At 43.0% G+C, this 26,663-nt stretch overlaps 1 protein-coding gene across 5 annotated transcripts in view; it reads right to left on the bottom strand.

The window, feature by feature from the left end:
- Positions 1-22,260, bottom strand: part of ADCK1 (aarF domain containing kinase 1) — an 87,720-nt gene extending 65,460 nt beyond the window's left edge. Inside the window, exons 1-3 of one of the 5 annotated variants that reach the window (XM_048947743.1) lie at positions 22,162-22,260; positions 20,614-20,751; positions 16,611-16,694 (exon numbers count right to left, since the gene is read on the bottom strand). In XM_048947743.1, coding sequence (XP_048803700.1) covers positions 16,611-16,694; positions 20,614-20,739 — 210 coding nt within the window. In that variant the 5' untranslated portion in view covers positions 20,740-20,751; positions 22,162-22,260. Of the gene's footprint in view, positions 1-16,610; positions 16,695-20,613; positions 20,755-21,761; positions 21,780-21,841; positions 22,137-22,161 lie in introns of those variants that run through there. The other 4 variants (XM_048947744.1, XM_048947746.1, XM_048947742.1 and 1 more) reach the window with 4 other exon arrangements.
- Between the last annotated feature and the right edge of the window lie 4,403 nt (positions 22,261-26,663).

Raw genomic sequence — 26,663 nt, 5'->3', positions numbered from 1 at the left:
TTACATTTTGTGCCCTGTACAAGTTGCCAGCAAAGGGGCAGTCTGACAGAACAGCATCTGACGTGTTATTGTGGATGAAGAGAAGGTGCATCACTGAATCCCTCCACGTGGAAAAAAAATAGCACCTATTAACATTCACCAATGACTGCTGAACATTTATGAAGACCAAAAAAACAGGGGTGAGTGGTGTGTTTCAGCAGAAGCAACAGCAGATCACCTCCTCTGGTGCAGTTTTTTTTTTTTTTTTTTTAAAAAACAAGCACAGCATATAGGAAATTGTTCATTGCTGCTGAAAATGCTGATAGTGGTGACTGTTTCAAAATTGTGTTTTGTAGCTGAGAATTTGCTCTATCAAATAGTGTTAATGTGTTTTTTGTATCTGTTGTAGTTTCTGTGGGAACAAACAGGAGGCATTATTTTTGGAGCTACCCACATAGCTTGCAAAGGATAAAGGACAGAAATGACTTTTTAGACTGAAGCAACCATTTCACAGCCTCCCAGTTCCACGAATACAGGAGCAAGGTGTCACTCAGCTAGCACAGGCAGTGAACCCTGACAAGATAGAAGGACGATCACAGTGAATGTGTCAGCTGAAATCTAGTGTTGCTGCTGGGGCCTTGCATCACAAATGCTTGAAAAGCTGAAATTTAAGCAAAGGAACACATTTCATTACTTAGGCAAATTTGTGGAAATCAGGAAAAACTTTTCCTAACATTCCAAGGCAGCCCGCTCGCAGATATACAAGCTGCCACCCTTGAGGTCATCAGAACCACAAATTTCCATGCACAAGCACACGCAGACAGCTCACGTCTACATTGCACATATTCCCACACTAATACCTTTAGTCACAGTATGGTTTTCAACAATAAGTATAGCTGACAAAGGAGAGGCCCAGCAACAAAGTCCTAAATCAAAACACCACATAATTAGGGAAACATTCCTGCTTGGCTGAGGTACATCTCTTCCAGCAGTCACTGGAGAGGAGGAAACAGTGCTGCTTGGCCACAGTCACCTTGTTGAACTCTACCCTTGCTGACTGGTGCATGCACAGCCAGTGCTGATCATCTGCTTATGCTCCATCTTCATTTTGCTCCAAGCTCAGTCATTTGTGCTCTGATTATCCCTCATTACTGACGACCTTGCTGTAATGAGTTATAATCTGCCTCATATTAATTAGAAACATTTTCATTAGCCAGCTCAATTTTAGGTAAATAGCTAACAGAAACAACTGAGCAGCAATTAAGTTATCTGTGGGGCAGTCCTGGAGAAAAATCAGAAGGGAGCAGTTGATTCCCCTCCTCTGTGATACACAGTACTATTCTTTCTAAGTCTCCTTAGCGGAGAGAATAAGAAGCATAGGGAAGGGACGGCCGCCTCCACTGCTCCAGCATTACCTACCTGTTCTCACCCACTCTTGAGTATGGGAATCTGAAACTGACATCAAGTTGAGCCCTTTATCTACAGACATCACCTCCAGTGAATGTGTGACAGCTGTGCCAAAATAATGATTGATTTGATGTTGCAGACAAGAGGTCTATACGTCAGACACAATTTTGAGGGCTTGAAAGTACAAACATTGAGAAAACTAGATCTCTGCTGCAAGGAACAACTAAGACATCCTTCAGCACAGATCAGGAGTAGAGTTCCTGATCATTTGAGTAACTTAACCACAAGGAGGAAATAAAATCAGCTGTAATACTGTGAGGTGATGGTGTATTTCCTGTGGTAGGTACAGGCACTGAATATACTGCAGTATTGGACACAAGCCATAAAAGCAGCTGTCAGCACCTAATCCAGAGGAGAACCCAGTCCACCAGTTCATACCCACACTGGTTGCCGAAAACTTAGCAGGAGTAAACTCTGCAGTAATTTAACACAACAGATTTGATTCAGACACATTCAAGGAGCCAGTGGAGGCAAGGGCTCTTATGCTCCCCTGGCAGAAATATACTTGAGTTCCATAACAAACTTTAAGTAATAGTTCATTCTGGATGGATTCAGAGACATCTTTTGCCAGCCAAAATTATTATTATTTCCTTAAAAGAGAAAACCAAGACCTCATTTTCCTTTCTCCTTCCTGAAAGATACTGTCTGTAAACAAATTCTCAATGGTGGCAGCAGTCCCTGTGCAGGCCCATAATCTAAGAGTTCCTACCATAAGATCATTTAACACTATTACGGCTAACTTTATGAATACCTCTGAAAGCATTTCACATTGGTAAATCTCCATTCTTCCTTTTCAATCGTAAAAAAAAAAAAATAAAATAAAAAAAAAAATAAAAAAAAAAATGAACTCATATCAGCAAAATGATTTGAGTGGGTCCCACAAAGAACAATACTGTCAGGACTGGGAATAAAAATCAAAGTTCCCTGTTTCGTTCTCATTGCTAGATTATCTACCTAATTCACCAAAAGCAAGACTACAGGCAGAACTGGACAATAAAAAACCCTGTTACTGGTTAGAATTCTTAGAGACATTTTTTGCTTCTGGTTTCTACGGCTCTGTTTGAAATGGTTACTCCTTCACAATTAAAAAAGTTGACGATTTACTGTAAATGAACATTGAAGTAACACCAGAGCATTGACTCACTAGAGATACAAAAGTAAAACTTCATAAGGTAAGAAAGGCAGAGGAATTTAAAACAGTAATATGTTCTAAAGCCTCTGGGTAGAATGGCAAACACACATTTCAAAGCCTAAGCTACTTCATGGGAAACTTGGAGGGCAAAACGAAGGCCAGTTTCCACTCCATATGCCAAATCAGACTTTACATTTCTAACACAAGTGAAATTCTCTCATAGCTCTGTGCAGCTCTGCGCTCATCCCTTGATCTAAGCCTGCTGAGGACAGTGGGTACACAAGGGTGTCCTGCGATTCACTACAGAGTACCCACAAATGAAAGGAAGTCACTCAACAGCATGGCTGCAGGAAGCAGAGACATTCACAGAAGCTGCAGTGAAATTAGGCACATCTCAACCCACTGATCACATCGTCTGCAGCTCCTGTTACAGAGTCAGGTGAAACAATAATAAATTTGACACAGTATCTCAAATTCTTGCTAGCAAAATTAATTCAGCTCAGCTTCGATCAAATCATGAGGAAAAACAAGCTGAGGGCTGTGAAGACACTGTCTTAAACTGTCTTGTTCATAGCTGTGGTTGGGGTCTCCCAGTTAAGTCCTGCTTTAATTGCTTTCAGTTGTTGTAGGTAACAAGATCAACTGAAATGTGTTACATTCAGAAGTGTTCCCTAAAGGAGAATTGCTGACACACCCTATGGAAACTGGAGACTAATGAACTAATGGCAAGAGATTATTTTTGCAGCAAAAATGCTCTAGTGTGATACTTTCCAGACAGCTATACCTGCACAAGAAAACATTGGGTAGGAATTAGCATGGGAAGCGAGTTCTAGCCCTCGGCAACAGAAAGCGAGGGGAAACTAGCTCAAACAAGGCCACAGTAGGATTTAGTTGCCACTGGTCCTTAATGGCTATGCACAGGGAGCCTTCGCAACAGGGACAGGGGTGTAGAGAAAGTCTTCTCACTGAAAAAGTCCCAAGTCCCAGGTATAGAGCAAGCAAAACAAACCAGGCAGGGAATGACAGGAGCCACTGCAAGACAGCTGAGCCAGGATGGTACTGATGAGAACTATTTTCATGATTTGCTCTCAGTAATAAAACCAGTGTTACCAAGTTAATCCTCTTGGTATCATCTTCCAACTGCTCAAGTGATCAGACACTGTAAATGCAAAAGGAAACATACAGTGTTAATGGAGGCAGTGAAGAGGTGAAAGATGAGATGAAATGAATATCAAGTTAATCTGTTCAATACTGAATATTCCTGACTTTCAAAGAGAAGCAACAGACCCCAGCAGCAGACACAAGGATGGGCACTTGATTGCCTCTTTAGTCCCCTTGCCCCATCCTGCAATAAAATGGAGCTGGAAAAGAGTCTAGAGGAATTTCTAAGATACGCTGACAGACGAGATTTATAAAGATGGATGTCATATACAGAGAAGGAAAGATGAAGAAAGCTCAGCTAAATCCCATCTAGTTCAGCAGCAGCGGTGCAAGACAGTAGCTTCACACAGTCTGCTCTCCTAGTGTGGGTGTGCAGGGAAGAAGGAAGAGTGGAGGCAGCCGTTGCTGCTGGAGGGGAGAAATCATCACATCCACTTTGTCAGTGCCGAAGAATCTGGGCTGACATTTTTTTCTTCCCGACAGTCGAATCCCACCCTACCAGCTGCATGTCACAGCTGACCTCCAGTCAGGACCTATCTCAGTCAAAGTCAGCAATTAAGCCACGTGACAGCAGCTTCTCCCCCTTCTACATATGCAGCTTCACTCCTGGCAGGTCACTACAATGGCCAGGAAAGCACAGAAAACAAGTTAAATTCCTCAGTGACAGTCACACAACAGCGTTTGGTTTGGTCACAGAATCCGGAAAGAAGAATTTCCATTGCAGTCTCTCTAGAGATCTCAATAAATCATTCCCTTACCAAACTGACACAGGCAGATTCTTCTCCCTGAAATGCCCTGACCTTTAAAGCACAGCCCTCTTCCCATAAGAAAAGGGTGCCTGAAGAGGAGGAAGAATGCAATACATGAAATACCTAGAAGTGATTAAATTAGATTGACTAGGAACTCAGGAAAGATAACAACCATGGGATTACGCTGTCAATTTAAAAAAACAATTGCTACAACTGTCATAGCACTACATCCTACCTATAGAGTGGCTGCAGTGGCACTAAATCATCACCAGTAGTACAGCACAGTTCTAATTTTAAAAGGCCTGTGTTGGGAAAAGAAAAAAAGCCTGCTTGTTACTCAGCAGATCTGATCCCCTCTGGGTATCAGAGTTGCTATCTTCAATGAAAAATATATAGATGTCTCCAGCTTTTTTTTTTTTCCTTCTAGTTAAGAGAACACAGCTCCACACCAAGAAAGGAAGCTGCATCAGCTAGCATCCCAACAGTGACACCACTATGGAGACTGAGCTGGTGCCTCTTCAGATTCATGTACAAACAGCAGACTTGCTAAACTGCAATTAGAAGGTCAGATCCCTCCTCATAGCCACTCCTCTGCTTTCACATTGGAAACAGCTGGTGTGTGTAGTTGCCAATCGAAGCAGAATTTGGAAAAAACACACTGATGTGGGTGCCCCTGGAAGTGGCATTTGGTCTGCTGAATCTTTATGGATGGTATGAACACAAGAAACAGTGAGAACTTGCATTGACTTTCAGGGTGACACTTAAAAATAGCACAAGGTAGCAGTTTAAAGAAACTAAAAAGTATGAATACTATGGCATCACATTGAGATTAGCAAAAGGACAGCCCAAGTGTACCTGTATGATGTTTAGTCACTACCCAGAGCAGATTACTTTTGCTCCCGCATTAGGCAGAAGGAATTACCCTCAGCAGTACCAGAGGCAACTGACTTTATTTTATGCAGTATCACAACAAAAAGCACTGCATGCGTTCACCCTGCACTTGGCTATGGCTCACCTAGGTTGTGAAGGGAATGAAGTTGAGACCATCTTAACGTGCATCTATATATTCAACATTTTGCCCTTTCCATTGCCCAGTTGTTGAGTTTTACCTCTCACCTAGGAGATGAATGAGCATCCACAAGGCAGGGATGCCACATTTGTAAACATCAAATACAAGAAACAAAAGTAAAAAATTCAGTAAAGCTGATGGATGTCTTGTTTCATTATGGATTTTAATAAAATGAAGTGCCCAATCCCACTGTAGACTCATGTCAGCCATTACTCTACTTATAAGGAACTGGGTACAACATGAAATAATATCAGTGCACAAGAAGCTGGCACACATTCAACAAGAAAAGGAGCAGAAAGACTTCATTTCTTCATTTTCAGATTATCTATACTATCCAGGACCAAAATGTTTGGTCAATAGTCATTAAGAGCGATTCAAACTGGGGCATTCTAAAACAGATCTTTTCTTCATTGCCTGTGGAAAAATATCACCATCCTTACTTCTCACTCTCCCAGAGAAGCAACTACATATAGCAAGAAACGGGTTTTATCCAGTAGAAATCTAAGACAGATCTTTTCTTGATATAAGAGACGCCAATTACTACAAATAACTTTTGCAGGTAGCTGAAGAAGCGGGGTAAGAAAAGCTTGCTCCTTCATTATCTGGTTAGAACTCCTCAGTGGAGAATACTGCTAAACTGACCATACTTGTCACAATTTAAAAACCAAAACACCATCTAAACATCCAGAGGCTTCAGTTTGAATCTCACATGAGCAAAAGTCAATGCTTTCCTTTGCCAAAATGAGAAGAATCTGTATAGGAGGCTAACGCTGGACAAGAAAAAAAACAAAGATGATACTACAGTAGAGACAGACAAGTCAAAACCAGGCACTTTTTAATGCTGACTAGAAGGTAAATAATAAACTCCAGACAAAAGGTCTATCATAAAGTCAATCAGTATGAGACCTGACAGAAAAAAATACATATATGTATATATTGAAAAAGATTCTCAAATGAATCAGACCTTGCTGGCAAAACACATTCACTGTGAATAAGACCCAAAGACAAAATTTGAGTGACAAAAAGGACCACAGAGAATTAAGCACTGCATAAGATGGTTGCAAAGCAAGCAATGAAAGCATTATTTATGGATTACTAGCATCTGATATCTATTAGTTCTTACTAAATTTGCATACTTCACCTGGAAATCCCATAAAAAAAAGGATGAAGTTAAAATGAAACATGGAATCGATTTCAGAAAACATGTTAGCATAGAAAATGTGATAGATACTGTCTTGGTTTTGTCTCTAGAAATAAGCGGAGCTTCTATCTTCTCCTACTAGGGAGATCATGGCACAAAGGGGGGCTGTACCACTGAGGATTTGATCCTGTTGAAGGAAGGGAGAAAATGCCGTATAAACAGTTAGCGTTGATAAACTCAAGAGAGAGGATGCTGGTCCCAATTAGATTTTGCTAAGTCACTGCTGCCTAAGAACTTGAATGAGACTTCAAACAAGGCAAAGCTGATGATACAAACAGGATTCCCCCAGGAGGCTTCTTTAAATCTACATTATGCCTGTTCTAGAGCATAAGACAGATTCATTTTTAATTGTGTGCCCATCAGCACGTGATTTACTAACATCCTGTAGTAGGCAGTCAATTATGAGATATAATCTAACTGCCTCTTTGAAAGCACAGATAACAAGTCCACATGGATTACTGTCCGGACTACACATAAGATGGGTGAACTTCTAAACACAGCCACGAGCCATTCAGTTATTTCCAACTCCTACTCTCTTGGGCTTGAACAACACAGACCTTATGTCCTTCACAACAAGAACCCTTAGAGAACATGAAGTAGTTCAAATAATGACTTGGTGCCTCATTCTAAAACCCATCAAATTCACAAGTCTATCACTGCTGCTGGACCAAGATCCTACTGATTCAATACCAATCATGAAGACCTCCCCTCCATATGGCAATGCCTTACCTCATGCTTATTTTGGCACATAATATTGGAAAACCAAAAGCTCAATTAAAGTAAGCTTGGAAACACACTATTTCTAGTTTTGCATATCCCTCATCTCCAGCAAAGCACATCTTGGTTTACAGAAAAACCACATGATCCTAACAGTTATATGGGAGCTGCTAGATTTTACTATTCAGTTGCTTGAAAGAAGAAGAAATCTCTGTTGGCCTATTAATCTGTCATAACGAGACTCTTCATAATTAATTTGTCCCTAACAGTTGCTTTGTAATGATAGCAAGAGAATATTTCAGGAATGGCAATTACCTGTGGTGTCAAAATGATGAGGAAAACAAATGTTCAACCATCAACAAAATGCAGGGCCTTTTCCACTCCCATCTGATGGTGGGTGACAGCATTGCACATCAGAATTACAGTGTGGTTAATTACTAGGTAGGTTGCAATTGAGAATTCATTCCCCTTCTTGAGATGAAATTCCTTGAGCAATGTGGGTAGGAGGAGGGGCATCTGTTACTGGGATGGTGGTTGTGTGACTTATCTACACATTATTTCTTTAATTAACTACACATATGTCCAACAATTATAAGCAGTGAACATTTTTTTGAGATATTTTAAGCAACCTTCCTTCATTAGCTGCACACATGCCCCCACCATTTAATGGATTTTGCAAAAGGACAGAGCCTTTTTTGTTGTTGTTGCTTTCTTTGCATTTAATATTTTTCAACTAGAAGCCATATGCCTGTATTAGTCTTTCATAACTAATATGCAGTATAATGGCTTCTGTAGGCTGTTTGTAATTGGAAGAGTTTCTCATGCCATGAGTTCATCAGATTTCAGCAAACTATGGAACCTGACACTGAACTTTTTCAGGAGTGAAAGTTCCAGGAAAGAAAGTAAGGCACAGCTGCTTGTGACTCCAGGTGAGGACCAAGCTCAGGCACTGCTCAGTACACTACTCCAGAAGGGAACCGGGAAGGGGAGACCTCTTGGCTCAGCTGCCATTGACAGAAACATGCAAAGTTGGAGCATATGAGACCTGACTGGGCCTGGCAATGAAACCACCCTGGGCTTGGGTCTCAATTTTCTCTGAAAATTAATTTTGTGGCAAACCTTTGCCCTGTGAGCAACCAATGAATGCAGCACTGGGTGAAGTCTGTATCCCATCTGCCAGGAGGCAGAGAGCAAGGAAGGTGGCAGCCAGTGCTGGAGCATTAGTAGTGGGAGGTAAGAGCAGAGCTGCAGCAGGCTGGAAGTGAAGCAAGAAAACAGGAAGTGAAACCAGGCCAGGTACTAACCTGCCCCTAATCTGTGGCCTCTGGGGCCAATAGAGATGAAGGGAAGCTACAGTGAATCTACAACCTGCCAGTCAGGAGCAGGTATAGCACTTGGGACCCTTTCACAGTCTTCAGGCTGCAGACATGTCATCTTCAAGCAAGCAGCTCTGCACAAGCACCAGCACAAAGCAAGGAAAGCAAGGTCCCTGCTAACAGCCCTGCTGTTGCTAACTCTTTACCACATAGAAACCATCACTGGCAGTGAACATTCAGACTACAGTAGCAAAACCTCAGCTTACTTCAAGAAATAAAAGTAAGGAAGAGGAAAAGATACAGAACAGGCACTACCAGGGCATTTCAGAGATGAAAAACCTCCTGCTGGGTTCTGGAAATGCCCAGCTGTGCTGCCTAACTGTGAATACAATGGAAAGGGCTCCAGGGAAGAAACTGCACCTTCCCTTCTTCACGCAACAATTCTACAATAAACAAGTGGGAGTGCAAAGCCTGCTGCCCTTTAGCAAAGCTAAAAAAAATAAACAAAACACCTGTGTTCAGAGCAGCCCTATGATAACAAAATGGATGCACAGAGTTCACAGGCTACCCAAAACCAACACATTTTCAAATAAACTGCAGGGGCAGTAAAGACATTTTAGGATCTGGTTTGTTGTTGCCTTTTTGTTGTTGTGTGGGGTTTTGTTTTGTTTTTTTAAAACCAATTCGCTACTAATCTTTCCAGTGAATTTTCCTCTAAATTCAGCAAAGCTGGCAAGCCAGTAAACAAATCCAGGCTTAGCAGGAGGTATTTCATAAAGCACTGTGCATGTGTGTTTACGTATAGGCTCACACCCAAATTCATTGTTAAAGTGGAGCTAGGAACAGAGTTGAGGCTGTATAAAGACGACCCCTGTCACTATGTTTATCTGCTCCCTGTGGGCCCCTTGCAAGTCACATCAGCTCAGTACACTGACAAAAACAAGTTGTTACTGGTGTCAGACTTGCCAAAATGATGCTGCTGCAGAGGAAGGAGCAGCAAGCTATTCTGAATGGTGCACCATCAGCAGAATTTGCAGTCGCTGAAACTGGACTCTCTCTAGAAAAAAGCGGGGAGGGGGGAGAAGCCTCAAACCAATTCCATGAGACCAAAAAGTAGGCTTAACTAGGCCACATGTCAAGATTCACTCCACCAGAGACATCTTGGATTCTGCCTTGGAAGTGGCTTTTTCAGCACGAATAAACCCTGGACGTAGGCACACACCTACAGGCGGATAGATACGCTCGTCCAGATGCACTAAAATGCAGACGTGTACTCACATCAGCAGATTTTTCTAGGCAGGGCATCTGAACACCCCAGTCAATAAATGAAGGGGTTGCTTTCAAACCCAGTACTGAACTCCACATTTTGTTTTGTTTCTAGACTACATCAGCAGCTGTTCCAACTCAGAGACACACTGCTCCCTTTTTTCTAGTCCACAAGTCTTCCCCAGCCTCACAGACTCCTGCCTGGCCCTGAGACACTGGATAGAGGAACACAAAAGAGTTCCCAACAGAGGCACTGTAACCTCAAGAGTGCAAACTGGGTAGCCCTCACACACGCAAAAGGATTAGCCTGAAACCCACTAAGACGCCTTCAACATTGCTAAAAGCTTCAGGGAATTGTTTGCAAGACATCAAACAGCACTCACTTAAGAGACTAAAGCCACTGGCTTGACAGGTAAGATAATTGTGTGCTACCCTTCAGCACATTCTTTTATCAGATACACTTTGGGGATAGTGCTGTAAGGTCACTAAATTAGCATATCAAATCTACAGTTTTCATCCCTGCTCTGAAATTCCAACCTGTCCTGATATCTTCTGCATGTAACAACAGTCTTTCTACCTGTTTTTATATCACCATACTCTATCCTCACATGACTGATTAGATACCTATTTTACCAGTCTCATCTACTCATATAACTCTCAAGCCAATTGTATTCCTATTTTTTTTTTTTTTTTAAATAGGTAAAGCACTGGTTACTTGTTATCCCTTCTGATTTCACAGGTAACCTACAACAACCAAGTTGTTTCAGCTTCTGTCAATTCCCATGAAGGGCTGGACCTGGTGGTGTTCCAAGACCCCTTCTATCCTCAGCTGTATTATGATTCTATTAAGTTATATAAACTGATTAGTAGTCTGATTAGTAGTTGAAAACTACCAAATCTTCACTAAGAAAACATCCCTACATAGGTACTGATCCAAACAGTCTTAAGTTACATACAGTAGCAACAATAAGAAATCTCACTTCCTTTTTGCTTCCTTCCCTCTTCAGTTCTCTAACAAATCCTGCGTGCATATCTATTTGCACCATTCAAATCCAGGGTGAAAATCCAGGCAAACAAGTCAGTCTAAACCCTGAGCTCTTCAAAGCCAAAACCATCTCTTTCCAAGTCTCCGACTTTGCACCACTGACTGTCTATTTCACATCAAGACTCAAGATGTAGTCTAAAACTAAATAAAACTATTTCTTCATGTTCCAGTTGCTCCTCTCATGGTGCTCCTCATGATGCAAGCTCCTTGCAACCCACATCCTTCAAGAGTTTCCAATAGGTTCCTCTCCGCACCAGCTGAAATGTTCTTCAGATGTTCCTCTGGCTATTATGTGCACCCCAGCAACTATAAAAAAGCAAAGTAATGAGGTCCTCACGGATTCAAATACAAAGGGATAGCCCCACCTGGAGGAGAGAAGGCAGAACGCTCCCAAGCTCCACAGTTTCACTCCAGTTGGGGAGGTGCCTGAAAGACACATGACTACTTAGGCAATCCTTGCAGATCAGCTGCATACCTGATACTCAACACTCATGCTCCTTGTGAGGCATTTCAGGGATGAGAGTGCTGAGCCAGCAAGAAAAGTGCAATGATTTAGGTATCATTTCCCCTCACTTCTCTCCTTCCTTCTCCTCCAGAAACACCACAGTGAGATGGCCTATTTCTCTAAATAAACCTGTGCAGAGAATTGAAGGACTTCCTGCTTTGTAGGCACTCACCCTAAAATGGACCTTCTGCACTACAAAATTAAAACCTAGAGATGCTGTGACCATAACATTCAGCTGACTGTACTCTAGAAAACAGGAGAAGGAAAAGGAAGTGTCTTAAAATTTTAAGATCTATTTTACAGCTTGTGCTATGTGTTGTGTTTCTGGAGCAAAGCTTCCATGCTTTACGTGTTGGCAAAAAGTTTGCTAGACAGGACACTTGGAAGTGAAGAGTCATCAAGGCAACAGCTGGTTCTGCTAGTAGCTTTTTTTAGGCTGCATTACTGTCCATCATTCCATTTAGATGAAGATAAATCCTTGGGAGAACAAGCACGGGGCAGCCTAACATTATCAGCTCAGGTACCGCAGACAAGCTGTGGAGTTCTTTATCCCCCTTACTGGTTTCCTATTTAGCTCAGTGACAGAAAGTCACTACTACCTAACAGCTACTCCATGTCTCTTACGGAATTTCATTCTTCTCAGCCTTTCCAACTCAGTTTGAAGGCAAAGAGAACCACCAGCGCATGCACCAACTGTGGTGGAGAACAAGCCCTGGTCCCCACACAGAGCCGTCAGTTTGCAGGATTGCCATGGAGGCCTCCCAGGCATCTCTCTGCAGGCACAGTCTAGATACAATGTGAAGAAACTATTTTAGTATATTTCTTCCTATAAAGACACGCAGTATTACTAGATCATGGTGGAAGGCCACAGACACAGGCTATTTTGCTGGTCTGAGCTATCAGGAATTGTATGATATTAAAAAAAACAGCCAAACATACGCAGGTACATGCATTTGTTTTCTTACCTGGGTGGTAGGGTCCCTCAGTCAGGCAACATCACTCAGACTTTGTTTTTCCCCCAAAAATACTCACCTCACCATGAGAAACAAACATGACATACGACCATAATAACTGAAGGAACAAGAAATACTATTCTGTTTAAATGATGGCACAAGGTCACAAGGTTACACCTTCAAAATATTTGTCCAGATACTGAAAGCCCAATAACCAAGAGCCTGAATGAGAACATCCACATTTTGTTCTCTAAAGGAGGAAGTTAATTAACCTCCCCAAATGGCTTTTCCCTGACAAAGCAACTCTATTGCCAAAGTTAATTCAAGAATGGATTCTTACTGTCTCCAGAGACACCTTGACCAAAGATCCTCTCTCTCCTTGCTACCTCCTCTCTGTTAAAAAAAATATATATATCTGTATCCACAATTGCAGCAGTAACTTCTGCCTTACATAGTAAAATGACAAAATAAATGCCCTGCTCAAGATTTTTAGCTATGATCACTAGTGTAGAAATTTGCAAGCTGAACAACCCACTGCAATCCTCTTACTCTGATGATGGTAACTTTGAAGTCCACTGACACCAGTTCTTAAACAAACGTGTCGTGAGATACCTCCTGACAGCAGGATCAACAGAAATTGACACTAGCAATATAGGAAGTGTCAAACACGGCATCCAGGTGCTATGATGAAAGGAACAACGGAAATGTCAAAGGGTAGGCCGACTCAGGACTGGGGAAACAACTGTTCAAGGAGGCAGGGGGATATCAAAGAAATGTAGCCCTTCACATAATAGAATTGTTTATTGAGAAAGGAATACATAAGAAACAATCCATCTGGGAAAGGGCACCATACCCTCATGATTCCTCTGATTCTCCGTACAACCAGAGGCAGGAACAGAAAGAAATGTCCAAGCTCATACGTGCAAAAATGGTTGGAACCATTTAATAAAAAAAAGGCATGTACTGAAGAAAGCTTGTACCTTCCCAAAATCTTTCTGACACTAGACCTACAGACATCCCACATCTTGAGTCTAACTCCCGCTACCACTGGCCCTGATGTCAGTATCCTAGCAATATCTTCACAAGCAGAGGAAGAACATGCCAGAAAAGAACTTTATCTCAGTATGTCCAGACATCAGCGATGAGGTGAAGGAAGCAATGTTATGGACATTGCTATGGTCTGACTTCTTGAGTAGATTCATCCCTGCTACAGAAAGCAGCAGCAATGGAAAAGTTAAGACCTCTTTTCACTACTGTTGAAGAAGGTCTATGAGTGCCTTCAGAAAGGCGGCTCCTCACATCTTGTGGCTGCTAGGAAACACACAGACACACAAATGGTAAAACCAACCCCAGGGACACACAGTGAAATTCCAGCTACTGCTTCTTGCCCTGTAGAAAGTAGCAAATACTTCACCAATTTACTGACCATAAAAAGATGCTTAGAACTGACTAGCTGAGAACATTAGCATCAAAGTGGCCCATGAGGGACAGAAAAATAGAGTAAGATTGAAGAGGTTTCCTTGGAGCTAAGCAGGAACCTGGCTAAAAGCCCTTGAGGAACCTACTTCCTTCTTAATCTGATTTGCATTTAATTGCTTCCTAATGACTATGCCCCTGATTCACCCCAACAGGCTTCGGCACTGGTGGTGCTGCCACCAAAGCTTCTCATCTCCCATCTAAATTACCCTGTGGGTAATTTAGAGGCCCCAGTTTAATGGTTGACAGAGGATCTGAAGAGAGTTGAGTACTATTTGCATTCAAGCAGCACCCACCAGTATACTGAGCACCAGGACAAGCTACACCAAAAGTAGCCCTTTTTGATTCACAAGATATATCCCCATCTCAGACATGAATGCAGCTGCATGCATCCTATCTCCAGAAGGAGAGGCACAGTAGCTGCACCTGGACCTGCTGGTACTATACACAGTCCTAGTGTCACTAAACCCAAACCTCATAGAAACTCTGCTCTAAGCACAGCACAGAAAAAAAAATAGAAGCTGGAAATCAGTAACCAACTCATACATATGTTTAAAAGGAAAGTCCAAACTCAGTATATGGAGAGGAAGTTCACCTGGCTTCACTGGAAGGACAGAAAGGCAGAAGAATGCAATTCATAGCCAAGAGCACCAAAGATCTATCAAGAACAGAGGCAAGTACAAGTACAAAGCATCTGGATAACTATCCTTCACACAGAACACTTGGGAGGAGGATTCATGTTCTCTTAGTCTCATCCAGTGCCTAACCTTTAGAATCAATTTCTTAAGTATCACCCTCTTCAGAGCTGGTTCTAGACCAACAAACTTTTTTTTTTTTTTTTTTTTTTTTTAAACATTTGCCAACAGGAGGACAGACCTTCACAGGTCAAAGAATTTTGCCAATTCACACTATGTCTGCATTTACTCTCTCCTCTCCATCTCCCCAATCATTCCTCTTCACACAGCCAAAGGCTAGCACTGGCCACGCCACTCTGCCACAGACAGATGCTGACTCAGCTAGTCTTGGCTGCCTCACAAGGAGAGCACAGCTCTAAGCAGCACCAGCAAACAGGGCCTGGACCGGCTGCAAAGGTATGAATTGACAAACCACTGAAGCCTGCATGACAGAGGTTAATGAAGTCATGGACACATACAGCAAAAGGTCAGGAATTTGCAAGGGCTGCTACAAAAAGCTGCCAAATAACGAGTTGTCCACAGTACTGATGACTCCATAACTTGGTTGTTGCCCAAGAAAGCTACAAGCAGTCCTTCTGTAAACCAGGCTTCAAAGGCAAACAGCAGAAACATGGGCAGGTGGAAAGCAAAGCTCAGGAGTCCAACAAGCCCATCCCTAGTTTATGACAGGGTATCAGTGCCACTCACTTAGGATGAAGCACTGTAACAGAACTGCTTAACATCTTTACATAGGAGAGGATGAGAACAAGCCTAGAGAAACTGCTCTGTAAACTATCCTAAATACTCTTTAAGACCATGCTGTTGGTGTCAATTTTCTGCCAGAAGAACCCAAAGCATGCTTAAGTCCAAATGCCATTGATTTCTAATTTTGGATGAGGTCTGAACCAGTATGGCTGACACACACCTTGGTATGATGCAGGAAATGGAGCCCAATGCTCAACCACAAGCCCTACTGCTGTGTCCAGCTTTAGAGCTCCTCTGGTCTGAGAGTCCCTGGAGAGCACTAGCCCATGCATTTCAACCACATCAGTTGCCTACATTTTGTACATACTAAGAAGAAAAAAGTTAAATATCTTATTTTAAAAGTATTGCACAGACTTGTCTAATTTGGCGTAGACCATATTTCTCACTCCAACTCAGCCCTGAGCTTGAATAGAAGAGCTTGAAGAGAGACAGTGGCTACAGTGTACAAACAGAAGTAAAACTTAGCAGCAGTCACAGATCAAGATACTGTATAGCTGCAGGATAGAGTGAAAGGTGCAGCACAGATCTCAGAGGAGCAACAGGGATTCTTATATTTCTCACTAGAAATGCATTTTCTATTCACGTTAGTTAGCTATATCAAAACACAACAAAATAGAGTCTTAGTGAAATATATCATTGCCCAATTACCTCTGATTTCTTGAAAGACTGAATGGCCTAATTCATCCTTATTATTTCCTGTCCAAAACTCTGCTTTCACTTAAAAGTCTCAGCCTTCAAGCATTATATGCTTGGATAAACAGTATAAGAAACCACTGCCAGACCATTCTCTGCTCCTGACTTCCACACAACCACTCCAGACAGCAGGGATCTGGTAACAGGGCCCAAACACATCTTACCCCATACAATAAGAACCTGAATCTCCAACAGGCATAAGCAAGCAGTGGTTGCATGTGCCTCCTCTTGACAAAGGAACTTCTCCATTCAGCAAAGCAGGTATTGCCCGATTTTTATCCAGAATGCTCCACAGTTTGCCTCTGCAGTTATCAACAGTTTGGTAGAAGTTATGTTGAATCATTAAGCTGACAGCTTGATAGCTTGTTTTACGGTAATGGCTTTGGCAACACACCTGTGCCTCAAAGAGCTTCCGAGGAACACAACCAGTAGTATAACCTACCTGTGATTTGAGGAAGTCATATTCCTCTGATCCATATGGGACATTGCGAAGGGAGGTGAGGTAGTCATAGGTGATAACTGCCGTCTGCAAACAAAAACAGAAAAGTTGATCAAGCTCTGCAGTTATCTTGGACTGAAAAACAACAAACCATCTGTTTAGAAGGATGTATGTAGTTCAGGCTACAAAGTTTAAGCTCTACAGCAGAGCTCACAGTAATAAACTGTAGAAACAAACAAAAAAAAGCATTAAACATTTAGAGAAAGCAGTGCAGGGATCTCAGTGGCATGCAGCTATTAAAAATAGCCAATGTTTGGCATTTCCATACTATCTTCCTTTTGGGAAGCTCTAAGCACTTTCATAATCTCTGTACTGCACCTTGCACCATGAGCTCAGATTTTAGCCAGCCATCTGGGGTTTCCACAATAAGGTCTGCAGCTAGTAATGCTACAGAAGCCCTGTTTGTGCCCCACCCATTATCCTATTCCTGATCTTCACACCTCCAGCTTGTCTAACTGCACACTGGTACATAGGGAGCTCGGTCTAGAAAGAAGGCTCAGCAGGGAAACAGAGTGGCTCTACACAGGCTCACTGATAACCACAGGCAGTAGTACTGGCAGGGATACTCAACTTCATGAAGGAGTAGAGGACAGAAGGGTCAGATACCCAATTACAAAAGTACAATATGGAGAACCAGCTAAAGCTTATTAGCTAGACATAGCCACAGACAATAAAATGAGATTTCTAAATGCTTTAATTTCTGAAAATGAATATTGGGTATTTCACAGTTTTAACCTTTGACTGAAGTTCCTCTCTTTCCACAGTCAGGCCAGCAAACAGAACATAAAAACACAGCTCATGCCCTCAAAATTTACTTGGAGGGAGAGAAAGGAATGTCACTTAAACTTTAAGATCCTTGCTGTAAAGAACTATTTGCATGTAACAGATCTAAAGCTTTCCTGAAACTTCCCTAGCAAAGGGGTGGCATCTCACTGTGGAATGGGATTCCTGGCCTTCTTTCACTGCACATGTGCTTAGGAAAGGCACAGATGAAACACCTAAAGCACAATCAGAGGATCAGAAGAGTCAGGCAGAAATGGAGATTCTATCCGTTTCAAAACAAAGTGACTGAAGTCAACAAAGCAACAGTCAAAGGCTCAGAGATGCATCCATGAGGAAATCCAGCTAGGAATGAGATATAAATAGATGTATTTTTTCCTTGTGGAGTTTAGGTTTCCTGTTTTCCAGACTAGAAACTGAGCAAACCAAATTTTTTTGTCTGGTTTTTCAGGCTCTCTTGCCCCTGATGAATTCAGAAGGTGCACAGCTACACAGACACACACTCAAAAGAAAAAATTTTCAAAGTATCTTTCCAACCTCAAGCAACAACTGTGAAGTGAAAGGATGTTCAAATCAGTCTTGCATGAATGCTTGAGTTGGTTTGTATTTTATCTCTAGTCTGTGAGGGTAATTATCACCTCCAACTTGAAGAGAAGCAGCTAACAGATTGGCCTGTATTACTGAGGACAAGGGAATTAATTAACTATTTGCTAATTACATCATAATCTTAAACACTAAATTAGTATTACGATGATCCTGATAGGCAACACTGACATTGCCAAATCCCTGTTACTGTGTGAGAAATATTCCAGCTACAGCACAGTGCTCATTTCACACGCTCAAAACAACTTGGGCTACCCTCAAAGAAATATGGCAAATGCGCAACGCTCCGCCAGGCTTCTGACTTTATCAGAACACAGAAAACTGTCTGAAACATGATGCTGTCCAGGCTACCAAATTCATTCTCAACCAAGAATAGTTCACATTACAGAGTGAGACTGAATCTCAGAGACACAAAAAGACCTACAAGATCAACTGGTCCCTCCCTTCTCCAATGCCAGATTACTTTCTTTAACTAACGTATGCAGTGCAGTGCTCAATGTCCCAAAGGCTTGGCCTTCCTTTTGATTCTACTGACCCTCAATTCCTTATGCTCTTCCCACCACTCCTAAAACCATCCTCAGATCTCCCCAAATCATGGTACAATGTTCCCTCAGTTGTATGTATATGTTCCCACATATAAACAAAAGCCAGTTCTCTCAGCAACTGGGAACTTCATCAACTTTCTCATGAAGATCAGCAAAGGACTACAGAACCACTATGCATTAAGTACAAGCAGATTCAAATCTTTCTAATCCATCTCAAATGAAATTTGTCTGAAGTTTTATAGTTCTAACCCAGCTTTCCTAACCACATATCCTTTCTCCTAGATTTTTTTTTTTTTTTTTTTTTGGTTACACCATACCTTATCTTAGATTCCTGCATCTGCTGCTGCAAAACTCACTTCTTAATTGTCAGGGAGGTTGCTATCCCCATCTACTTTGCCCTTGTGAGATCCCATCTGGAGCTCTGCATCCAAGTCTGGGGCCTCCACCTCACGAATGATGCAGAGTTGTTTCAGTAGGTCCACAGGAAGCCATAAAAATACACAGAAGGCTGCAGCACCTCTTTGATGAGGAAAGACTAAGAGCTGAGCTTGTTCAGCTTGGAGAAGGCTCCAGGAAGATCATGCTGAAGCCTTACAGTACTCAAGGAAAGCCTATATGTACGGAAGGACTTTTTATAACATCTGACAGTGACAAGACCAGGGGGAATGGCTCAAAACTACTAGAAGGGAGATTTAGGTTAGCTGTGAGGAAATAATTCCTTACTCAGAGGCCGGTGTGAATGCCCTATCCCTGGAGGGATTCAAGGCCAGGCTGGATGGAGCCCTTGGCAGCCTGATCTAGTGGCTGACAACCCTGACCACAGCAGGAATCTGGAACTGGATGGTTCTTAAGGCCCCTTCCAACCTAAGCTATTCTATTATTCTATGAATTACAGCCTTTCAAATACAGCCTGCTTTTGGCTGGATATGCTCCAACAATTAAGAAACCTGGCCAGACCTAGATCAGAGGATATACAGGTTAGGTCCACATAGATTCCAGCAGTATCCAAAGTCGCTTGCTACAGAACCTCAGTTTTCATTTACAAAATGAGCAAGGCCAGGAAATGAACATGTACAATTACTCTGTGTATAATCAAAGAATATTAGAATGCTATAATCACAAAATAAACAAGAGTTAGGCAAAGTAGACTATGATTAAAATAAAAAGAGAATAAATAGAAGGCTTACCCCTATCCTAGGCTCACCCACAAAACACCAGCAGAGGCAATCTCCAGAAAGGATCCTTCTCCACTGGCAGTCAGCTCCTAAATAGGTCTAGGAGGGGTGCAGCCAGGCTCCACCCCTTCCTGCAGCACAGGTGAATTGCCTTCAGCTGTGGCTGACTCATGGCTCGCCTCAGGTGATCAATCAGAGGTTCAGGCCGTGAGCCAGCAGTTCCCATATACTCTGGTAGATTCAGCCTCTTTGTGGTCCAGAAATCAGACCAGTCTGCACTGTTCAGATTAGAGCAGATCCCTGACTTTCCAAGTGAGGATCAGATCTCAAAGTGGAAAGGTAGAGATCGCTGATGCAGCAGAAATTAAGAATCTCTCGAGACAAATCTGACCATATACAGTCCCATATATTAAAGCAACAGGATTCCAAAAGAAACAGAAAATTCTTGTTTGAACAATATACAGACACACAGACATAAACACATTCTGCCACCAGAGCACTGACAGTACTTTGGGGAGGTCACTTCTAGCAGCAATGGATGCAGAACCCTCAAATGAATTTAAAAGCAAGGCCAGCAAAGGGCCACAACTTGTAACTCTACTGAAAGCATGCAATGTGAAAGTCAGGAACGTTTTTAGGTTTGGCAGCATTTAAACTAAAAACAAAAAACATCAGACAATGTCAACAGCACTGTGTCAACAACTTGAGGAGCTTCCAGCTGACCTGTTGACACCTGGGAGCTAGTTAGCAACTGAAAGAGAAGGTCTGTACAGAATCACAAGTATTTGTGAACTCCAAATCTCTGAAACCCCTCTAGGAATCTTTCTGTACTATGAAACTTACTGTGGCAATGGCTCGGCCCACACGAACAACTCCAAAATCATTGGGATCCATGAACTTGTTGCCATACAGATAGATGCCAGAAGCAGCTGCTGCCAGCGAGGCAAGTTTCAAGGCCCTTCTTGCCATGACTGGTGAACCCTGCTGAGACACAAAACAGCAACAGTTACATCAGAGAAAGACATAGTAATGCCTGGAGGGATCTGATTATCCAAGTTTTAATTGCTCCTTTGCTAATGATGTGCTGCTAGCACTGCCCCTAGCTAAGAGCTCGTGCAACTATACAGCAGCCAAATGCAAGCTGCTAACTTCATTGTTTTTTCTAACTCTACAGTGCCTACAGACCACTAACCCAGAAGTGGTCTAGACTTTGCATATCCACCACAAAAAGATTTTTTCGTGGTCCCAAACATTTTACAACAAGAAACAACAGGTGGACAGAGAAAAGGTAGCATATGCTCATCCTAAGTCAGTTCTTTATTACAGGAATAGGCTGCCTCCCTATTGCAAATGTTTTGAAGGTATGACAGCATAGTGAAATTATAAGGGTGTACTAGAAGAATTTAAAAAGCAGAGTTTAAAGAAAGTTCTAACAATATTAAGAGAGCCCAAAACTGATTGGAAACTGGTAGGCTGCTTGTGAAAGCTCCTCAGTATTGATGAACACTGGAAAGAAGACGCGATGCATCCCTGCTGGTGGCTCCAGATAGCTGCATCCAACGCAGGGGATGGGGTCCTGATCAGTCACCAAGTGAGTGAAACTTGCTTTCTCATCAGCTCATCCAAATGCCAGGTTAGGAATGCACTGGCAGAACAGACAGATGCAGGTACCAACAGCCCAGGCCTGGCTCAACAGCCAACCAGGGTGGGCCTCGGGCGCATCACTTTTTTCCTCACCCCCCTTCCTCTGGCAGATGTGGGCAGAGACAAAGTTGTCAACCACACTAACCACTTTGCAGCACTGTATTCCTTACTTACGGTGTGCAAGGCAGTGTAAGCATGTTGTTCATTAAAAATATTACATTTTTTTGTCTCATTCTGTCACTTTATAGGATTTAAACCTGAAAGAAAAACTATGGATCGGCGGTATTTTCCTCTCCTTCCTCTTATTAGTCAGACAGAAAACACAACTGAGCGGTCTTTCTGCTTACACCATGAATCAAGCAGCACGGATGGCTGCCTCACTCTGCAAGCTCTCAAGAGAACCTTTCACAGAGTGCAGGATTTTTACCCCGTGGAGAAGGACCGCGCTAATCGCCTTCATTTCAGAAAGTTTCCCGCTTCTCACTGTGCCCCTTTAGCAGGGTTACCGGCTCGTGCCTTTTCTCTCAGAAGCCTAGTAACCAAAACACGCATGCAGCGACACGGGTCGCTGTTTCCAAAAGAACATCCGCTCGCGTCCTACAGGCCCACAACCAACCCCGAGCTGCCGGGCCTGGCACTGAGGGGGCCCGGCGGGCGACCGAGCGGGAGGAGCTCCGCCGAGGGGCGCGTAGAACGGCCCCGCCGCTCCTCCCGCTCGGCCGCCCGCAGCAGGCAGCGCGCACTTACCGCCCCGCCGGCTCCGCAGCACCCGGCGCCCGCTCCCCCCGCGCCTGGCACATGGAGCGGCGCTCCCCGCGCGGCATGCCGGGACGGGTAGTTCCCAGCTCCGGGGCGAGGCCGCCCGAAGGGAGTTGGAGGGAAGGGGCCCAACGCGCGCGGAGCGGGAGCGCGATAATTCTTTGAGTTATTGTCTCCAACGGGATTCTGGAATCGACGATGGAAATTCAGTAATGTGCCTCCACGCTGCGTTCGTATTTGCATGGATACAGTTGCACACAAAGGCAGCCGGGAGTAAAGAGGGATTTAGGAACACGTCAATTACAAAGCAAATAATGCAAGTTTATTGAGGAAGGAGTAATTGATCACGATGCTCAAGGACATACCTTGATGCCCAGCTCTCGTCCATGACGAAGGCAACCTGCCCATCTGTACCCTGGCTGTGAGACAATGCTAGATTAAAGACTTCCCTAAAAGATCCCAAAAATACTGAGGGTATTTGCTGTTCCTATGAGTTTTTTTCTTTTTCTTTTCCATCCCCATGGACATAAATGCCTGCACAACGTGGTCTTACCGGCAAACATTCTCCTAAGAAACAAAGCATCCACAACTTAGGAAAGGCAGAACTACGATGTTTGTGTTAGCACATTCACCACCTCCACGGCTGAGGCTGATATTGGGCATAGCAGTGAAGTATCCATTTAGAAGCTATCACCCTACTGTATCAAAGAGATCCGAAACAGGGGCTGTGTCCCCAGCACTACCTCTGATTCCTGACCACAGCTTGCTGGTTCTACCCAGGATGTCCAAGAACACAGCGCAGCCCAGGCCCCACTCTACTACAACACAGGCATCGGCTGCATTCGCAACAAAGGGAGCAGGTCAGCACCCGACTTTGCCAGCCTCTCCTGGAAAATCTGTGTGAGGTTTCTTCACATTAATTCTGTTCCTTGCAGCTCTCCATTAAACAGGCTGATGCTGGGTCTGCTGGGGCCAAAAAAAAAAAAAAAAAAAAAAAGCTTTTGTAGTATAACAATGCCATGTGCTGAAGTGCAGTGGGCAATTTTGTAAGCAATGCTCAATCTTTCTATAATTAGAACAAGCACCTAGTTAGAATGATCAGAGCTCTTTTGTGTGAGCCTCCACAGGGTACTCAAGAAAGAGCTTGGCTCAAAAGAAAGATGATGGCTTGATTTCCGCTTCCCTTTCAACTGGTGAATAAATTAAATCTCAGATTACCCCAAATTGCTGTGGAAAACGAAAAGTGAATAGCGTTTCCTTTTTTTACCTCCCAGGTGTGCATCTTATGAAATGCTGAACCATACACAAAGCCTCGGGCCTCACTGTCCAAGCACTGGAGTGGGAAGAGCAATCAGATTGCCTGAGCAGAGGACCAGCCTTCATTGCTGAGAATCAACCTCTTTTTTAGATTGTCTATGATGAAAAATACAGAAAGCTAAATGGAAAGTATCACCAGCATCTGTGCTGCTTGGAAAGCAGGGCTTTATATGAGCTGCAAAATCCACTTGTACTACTTTTTTATCCCTCTCTGCAAGAATCAAAGCCTTTGCTCAACACTGTTGCCCGATGTCAGTTTAGACAACTGCACTCCACCTCCATACCCCTCTCTTATAATTTCTGCTGGCAAAAAAATTCCCTTGACTCTGCTTTCTAAAGATGCGGGGAAGTTTCAACAGGCCACCACATCCCCTGTCCAAAGAGGATATTTATTAGCTGTGAGTGGAATGCATAACCATGTTTACAGAACCATAGTAACAGAAAGGTTACTATCACCTCAGAAGCATCTGAGATGATTTTTGCCTATCTGCAAAATTTTGATCTTCTAAAAATTATAATGAATATTAGAAATTAAACCAGTCTCCCTTTAAGTCATTCCAGATAATACAGACACAGCTTGAAGAATTTAAAGATTCCTCCAAAAGCACTAATCTAAATAGACCTGAGCTTTTCCCCCCAGCTATAATTATTCCTTCTGAATACTGCCTGTAATCCCAAAGAAGAGCAGGGGTTGCTGATGTTGCTGAACTTTTCCATCTAGATAAATCTCTTCTTTTTCACTGTTTAGCATCTTACCTGTGGCACAATTTATCCCTTGAGTTAAGAAGTATCATTTATTTTGATCATTTTTATTCCACAATGCACAGTGACTATTAGGCATACAGGTATCTGATATTAGCAATAGCTTATTACATTACTTTGTATTGTCATCTTCATTTGTTACAAGATATTTCATGAGCCATTTAATTCTGCATTTGCAAATGTGGAAAGTGCTGAAGTAGATAAAAAATGATGGAGAGGATTTAACAGCCTAAATCTACCCCAAAAGACTCCTTGGAATGCACCAGAAATACACACTGGAGGAAGTGTTCTCAAAACCAGCTGTGGTATTCACATGGAACTAAAAATGTCCCCACTGACAGCCAAGCCAAGGATGAAGTGCCTGAATACTTTACTCACCACACAGAAGATTATTTTGGCGTACTTGTGGAAATTGATGCACGTGTGAGCCTGATAGCATTCCTGCCCAGAAATGCTAAGCAAAAAAGAGCATGGTAAAACAGAAATGAATTAATCTTTCTTTCCTAAGGATACGTATACCTGGGAAAAAAAGGGTTTAAGAATCTCAGATCCATTTCTTGCTTAATGTTTCTTTTTATCAAAGAAGAATCAGCCAGAGCTGGCATCTCTAATCATAACTAAGTGTGGTGCACACAAAGCCCAGAACTAGAGGATACATGAAGATGCATGGAAATGATCAGCTCACAGAGCTGGGAGAGAATAGTAACTTTTCTTGTCTGACGCTGTGTATACTGTGGGACATGATGCTTCACCTGGCCGTTCATGTACAGACCCACGCACCCCAGGTCTGCCCGAAGGAGTCTTGTAATACTGACAGCATCTCTTCCCAGAATGCTTTCAGCTTTGATTAGAAGGTAACAAGGAATAAAAACCTAAACGAACACTTTTCACAGTTTTCCAAAGCTTAATCATTCTCTTTGTTAAGTGTTTCTGCCTAATTTCTCATTTGAATCTCTCTGATTTCCTGTTTCCAGGGACAACACATTCTGTACTTAACCTCCACTTCTGATATAAAAGTTTGCATGATGTGGTATTGGATCTTAAAGTAAACATGCTGGTTTTAAGAATTTACCTGCTCCCAACAAATGCTGCTTTAAACCAAAGCTTGAAAGTTCCATTTGGAAAATATTCAAATTTTCCAAACTTTCTACATCGACTTCATAATTTCTCAAAGAAATATATTTCAGTAAACATTTTTGTCCAGTTAAACCATTTACATCAGCATTTTTTAGTTTTGACATGCAACAGGTAATGCAGTGCAGGAACAAGAAGTTATCCACAGCTGAATTAGCAGCACGTGCCTAAAATACAGACAGAGATGAGTTTACAGAACCATGGCATTTTGAATAAGCCCATATAGCCTCATCATACCATACAGTCCGGTCTACACTGTGCTATGAACCCTACATAGACGTAAACTCTACATCAACCAATTTGCACATTAAAAGCAAACCACAAAAAGAAGCGGGTTCAGGTGAAATAAAGTGTTGAAAAAAGAACTGCTCCTGCTTATAGCCAAGGCAGCTATAAAGATCTGCAAACACAAACAGCCTACTGTCTGCATGGAGAGGGCAACCACGCAGCTGTGAGACTGAGGAAACCAGCAAAGAAGCAGCACCACACTGCCCACATTCTGTTTTAGTTTGTGTCTGCCTTACAGGTTGGCTGCAATAGATCCCAAAGCCGTGTATTTACCACACAATGGTAGATGATGCACAGGAAGAATCAGGAACGCAGGAGGGAGAATAAGTCATTCCTCAACTCCAGACAGAAACAGGCAAAGGGCTTCTGACCAGGACCAGAACTGTCAGACAACAGCAACTCTGCTACTAAATGACTGACAGGCAAGGGTAGGAGAGATGGCAGGTGAGCTTTGCTCGTGACAATTACTGATAAATGATATACGTCACAGTCTCATATGCTCAGCTTTGTCTGAAGAACTCCTGAGAGGCCCGCTGTCCTGGAGAGAAGGCGACATCTCTGTCACTCAGAGACGATGACAGAGCTACTGCCACCAAAGCACAAACGCCAAACCCAAGTCCCGGCGGAGACAAGGCACGCTTTAGCACAGGATTGCAACGGGAACTCCTGACCCCTCCTCCAGCCTTCCCTTCCTAGAAGTTCCGGCGGCTGGACGCGGGCTGCAGGACAGCAGGCAGCGCGCACAAACTGGGACACGGGAGATTCCATCTGAGGACTGGGGAGCACTAACTCACTGTGCGTGTGGCAGAGCGCCGCCACAGGCTGCCCAACGGGATCTGTTCATTGCAGATCCTCAAATACCACCTGGACCTTGAACCACACGCACCCACAGGGTCCCGCAGCCTCCCCAGCTCTGCGGCTCCACGAGGCGCCACGAGGAGCCTGGAGGCAACGCAAAGCAGCACCGCGCCGCGCGCTACCCGCCAGCT

This window comes from Lagopus muta, chromosome 6 (assembly GCF_023343835.1).
Source record: "Lagopus muta isolate bLagMut1 chromosome 6, bLagMut1 primary, whole genome shotgun sequence".
Classification (NCBI taxonomy): domain Eukaryota; kingdom Metazoa; phylum Chordata; class Aves; order Galliformes; family Phasianidae; genus Lagopus; species Lagopus muta.
This window is presented reverse-complemented; position numbering and strand designations above follow the sequence as displayed.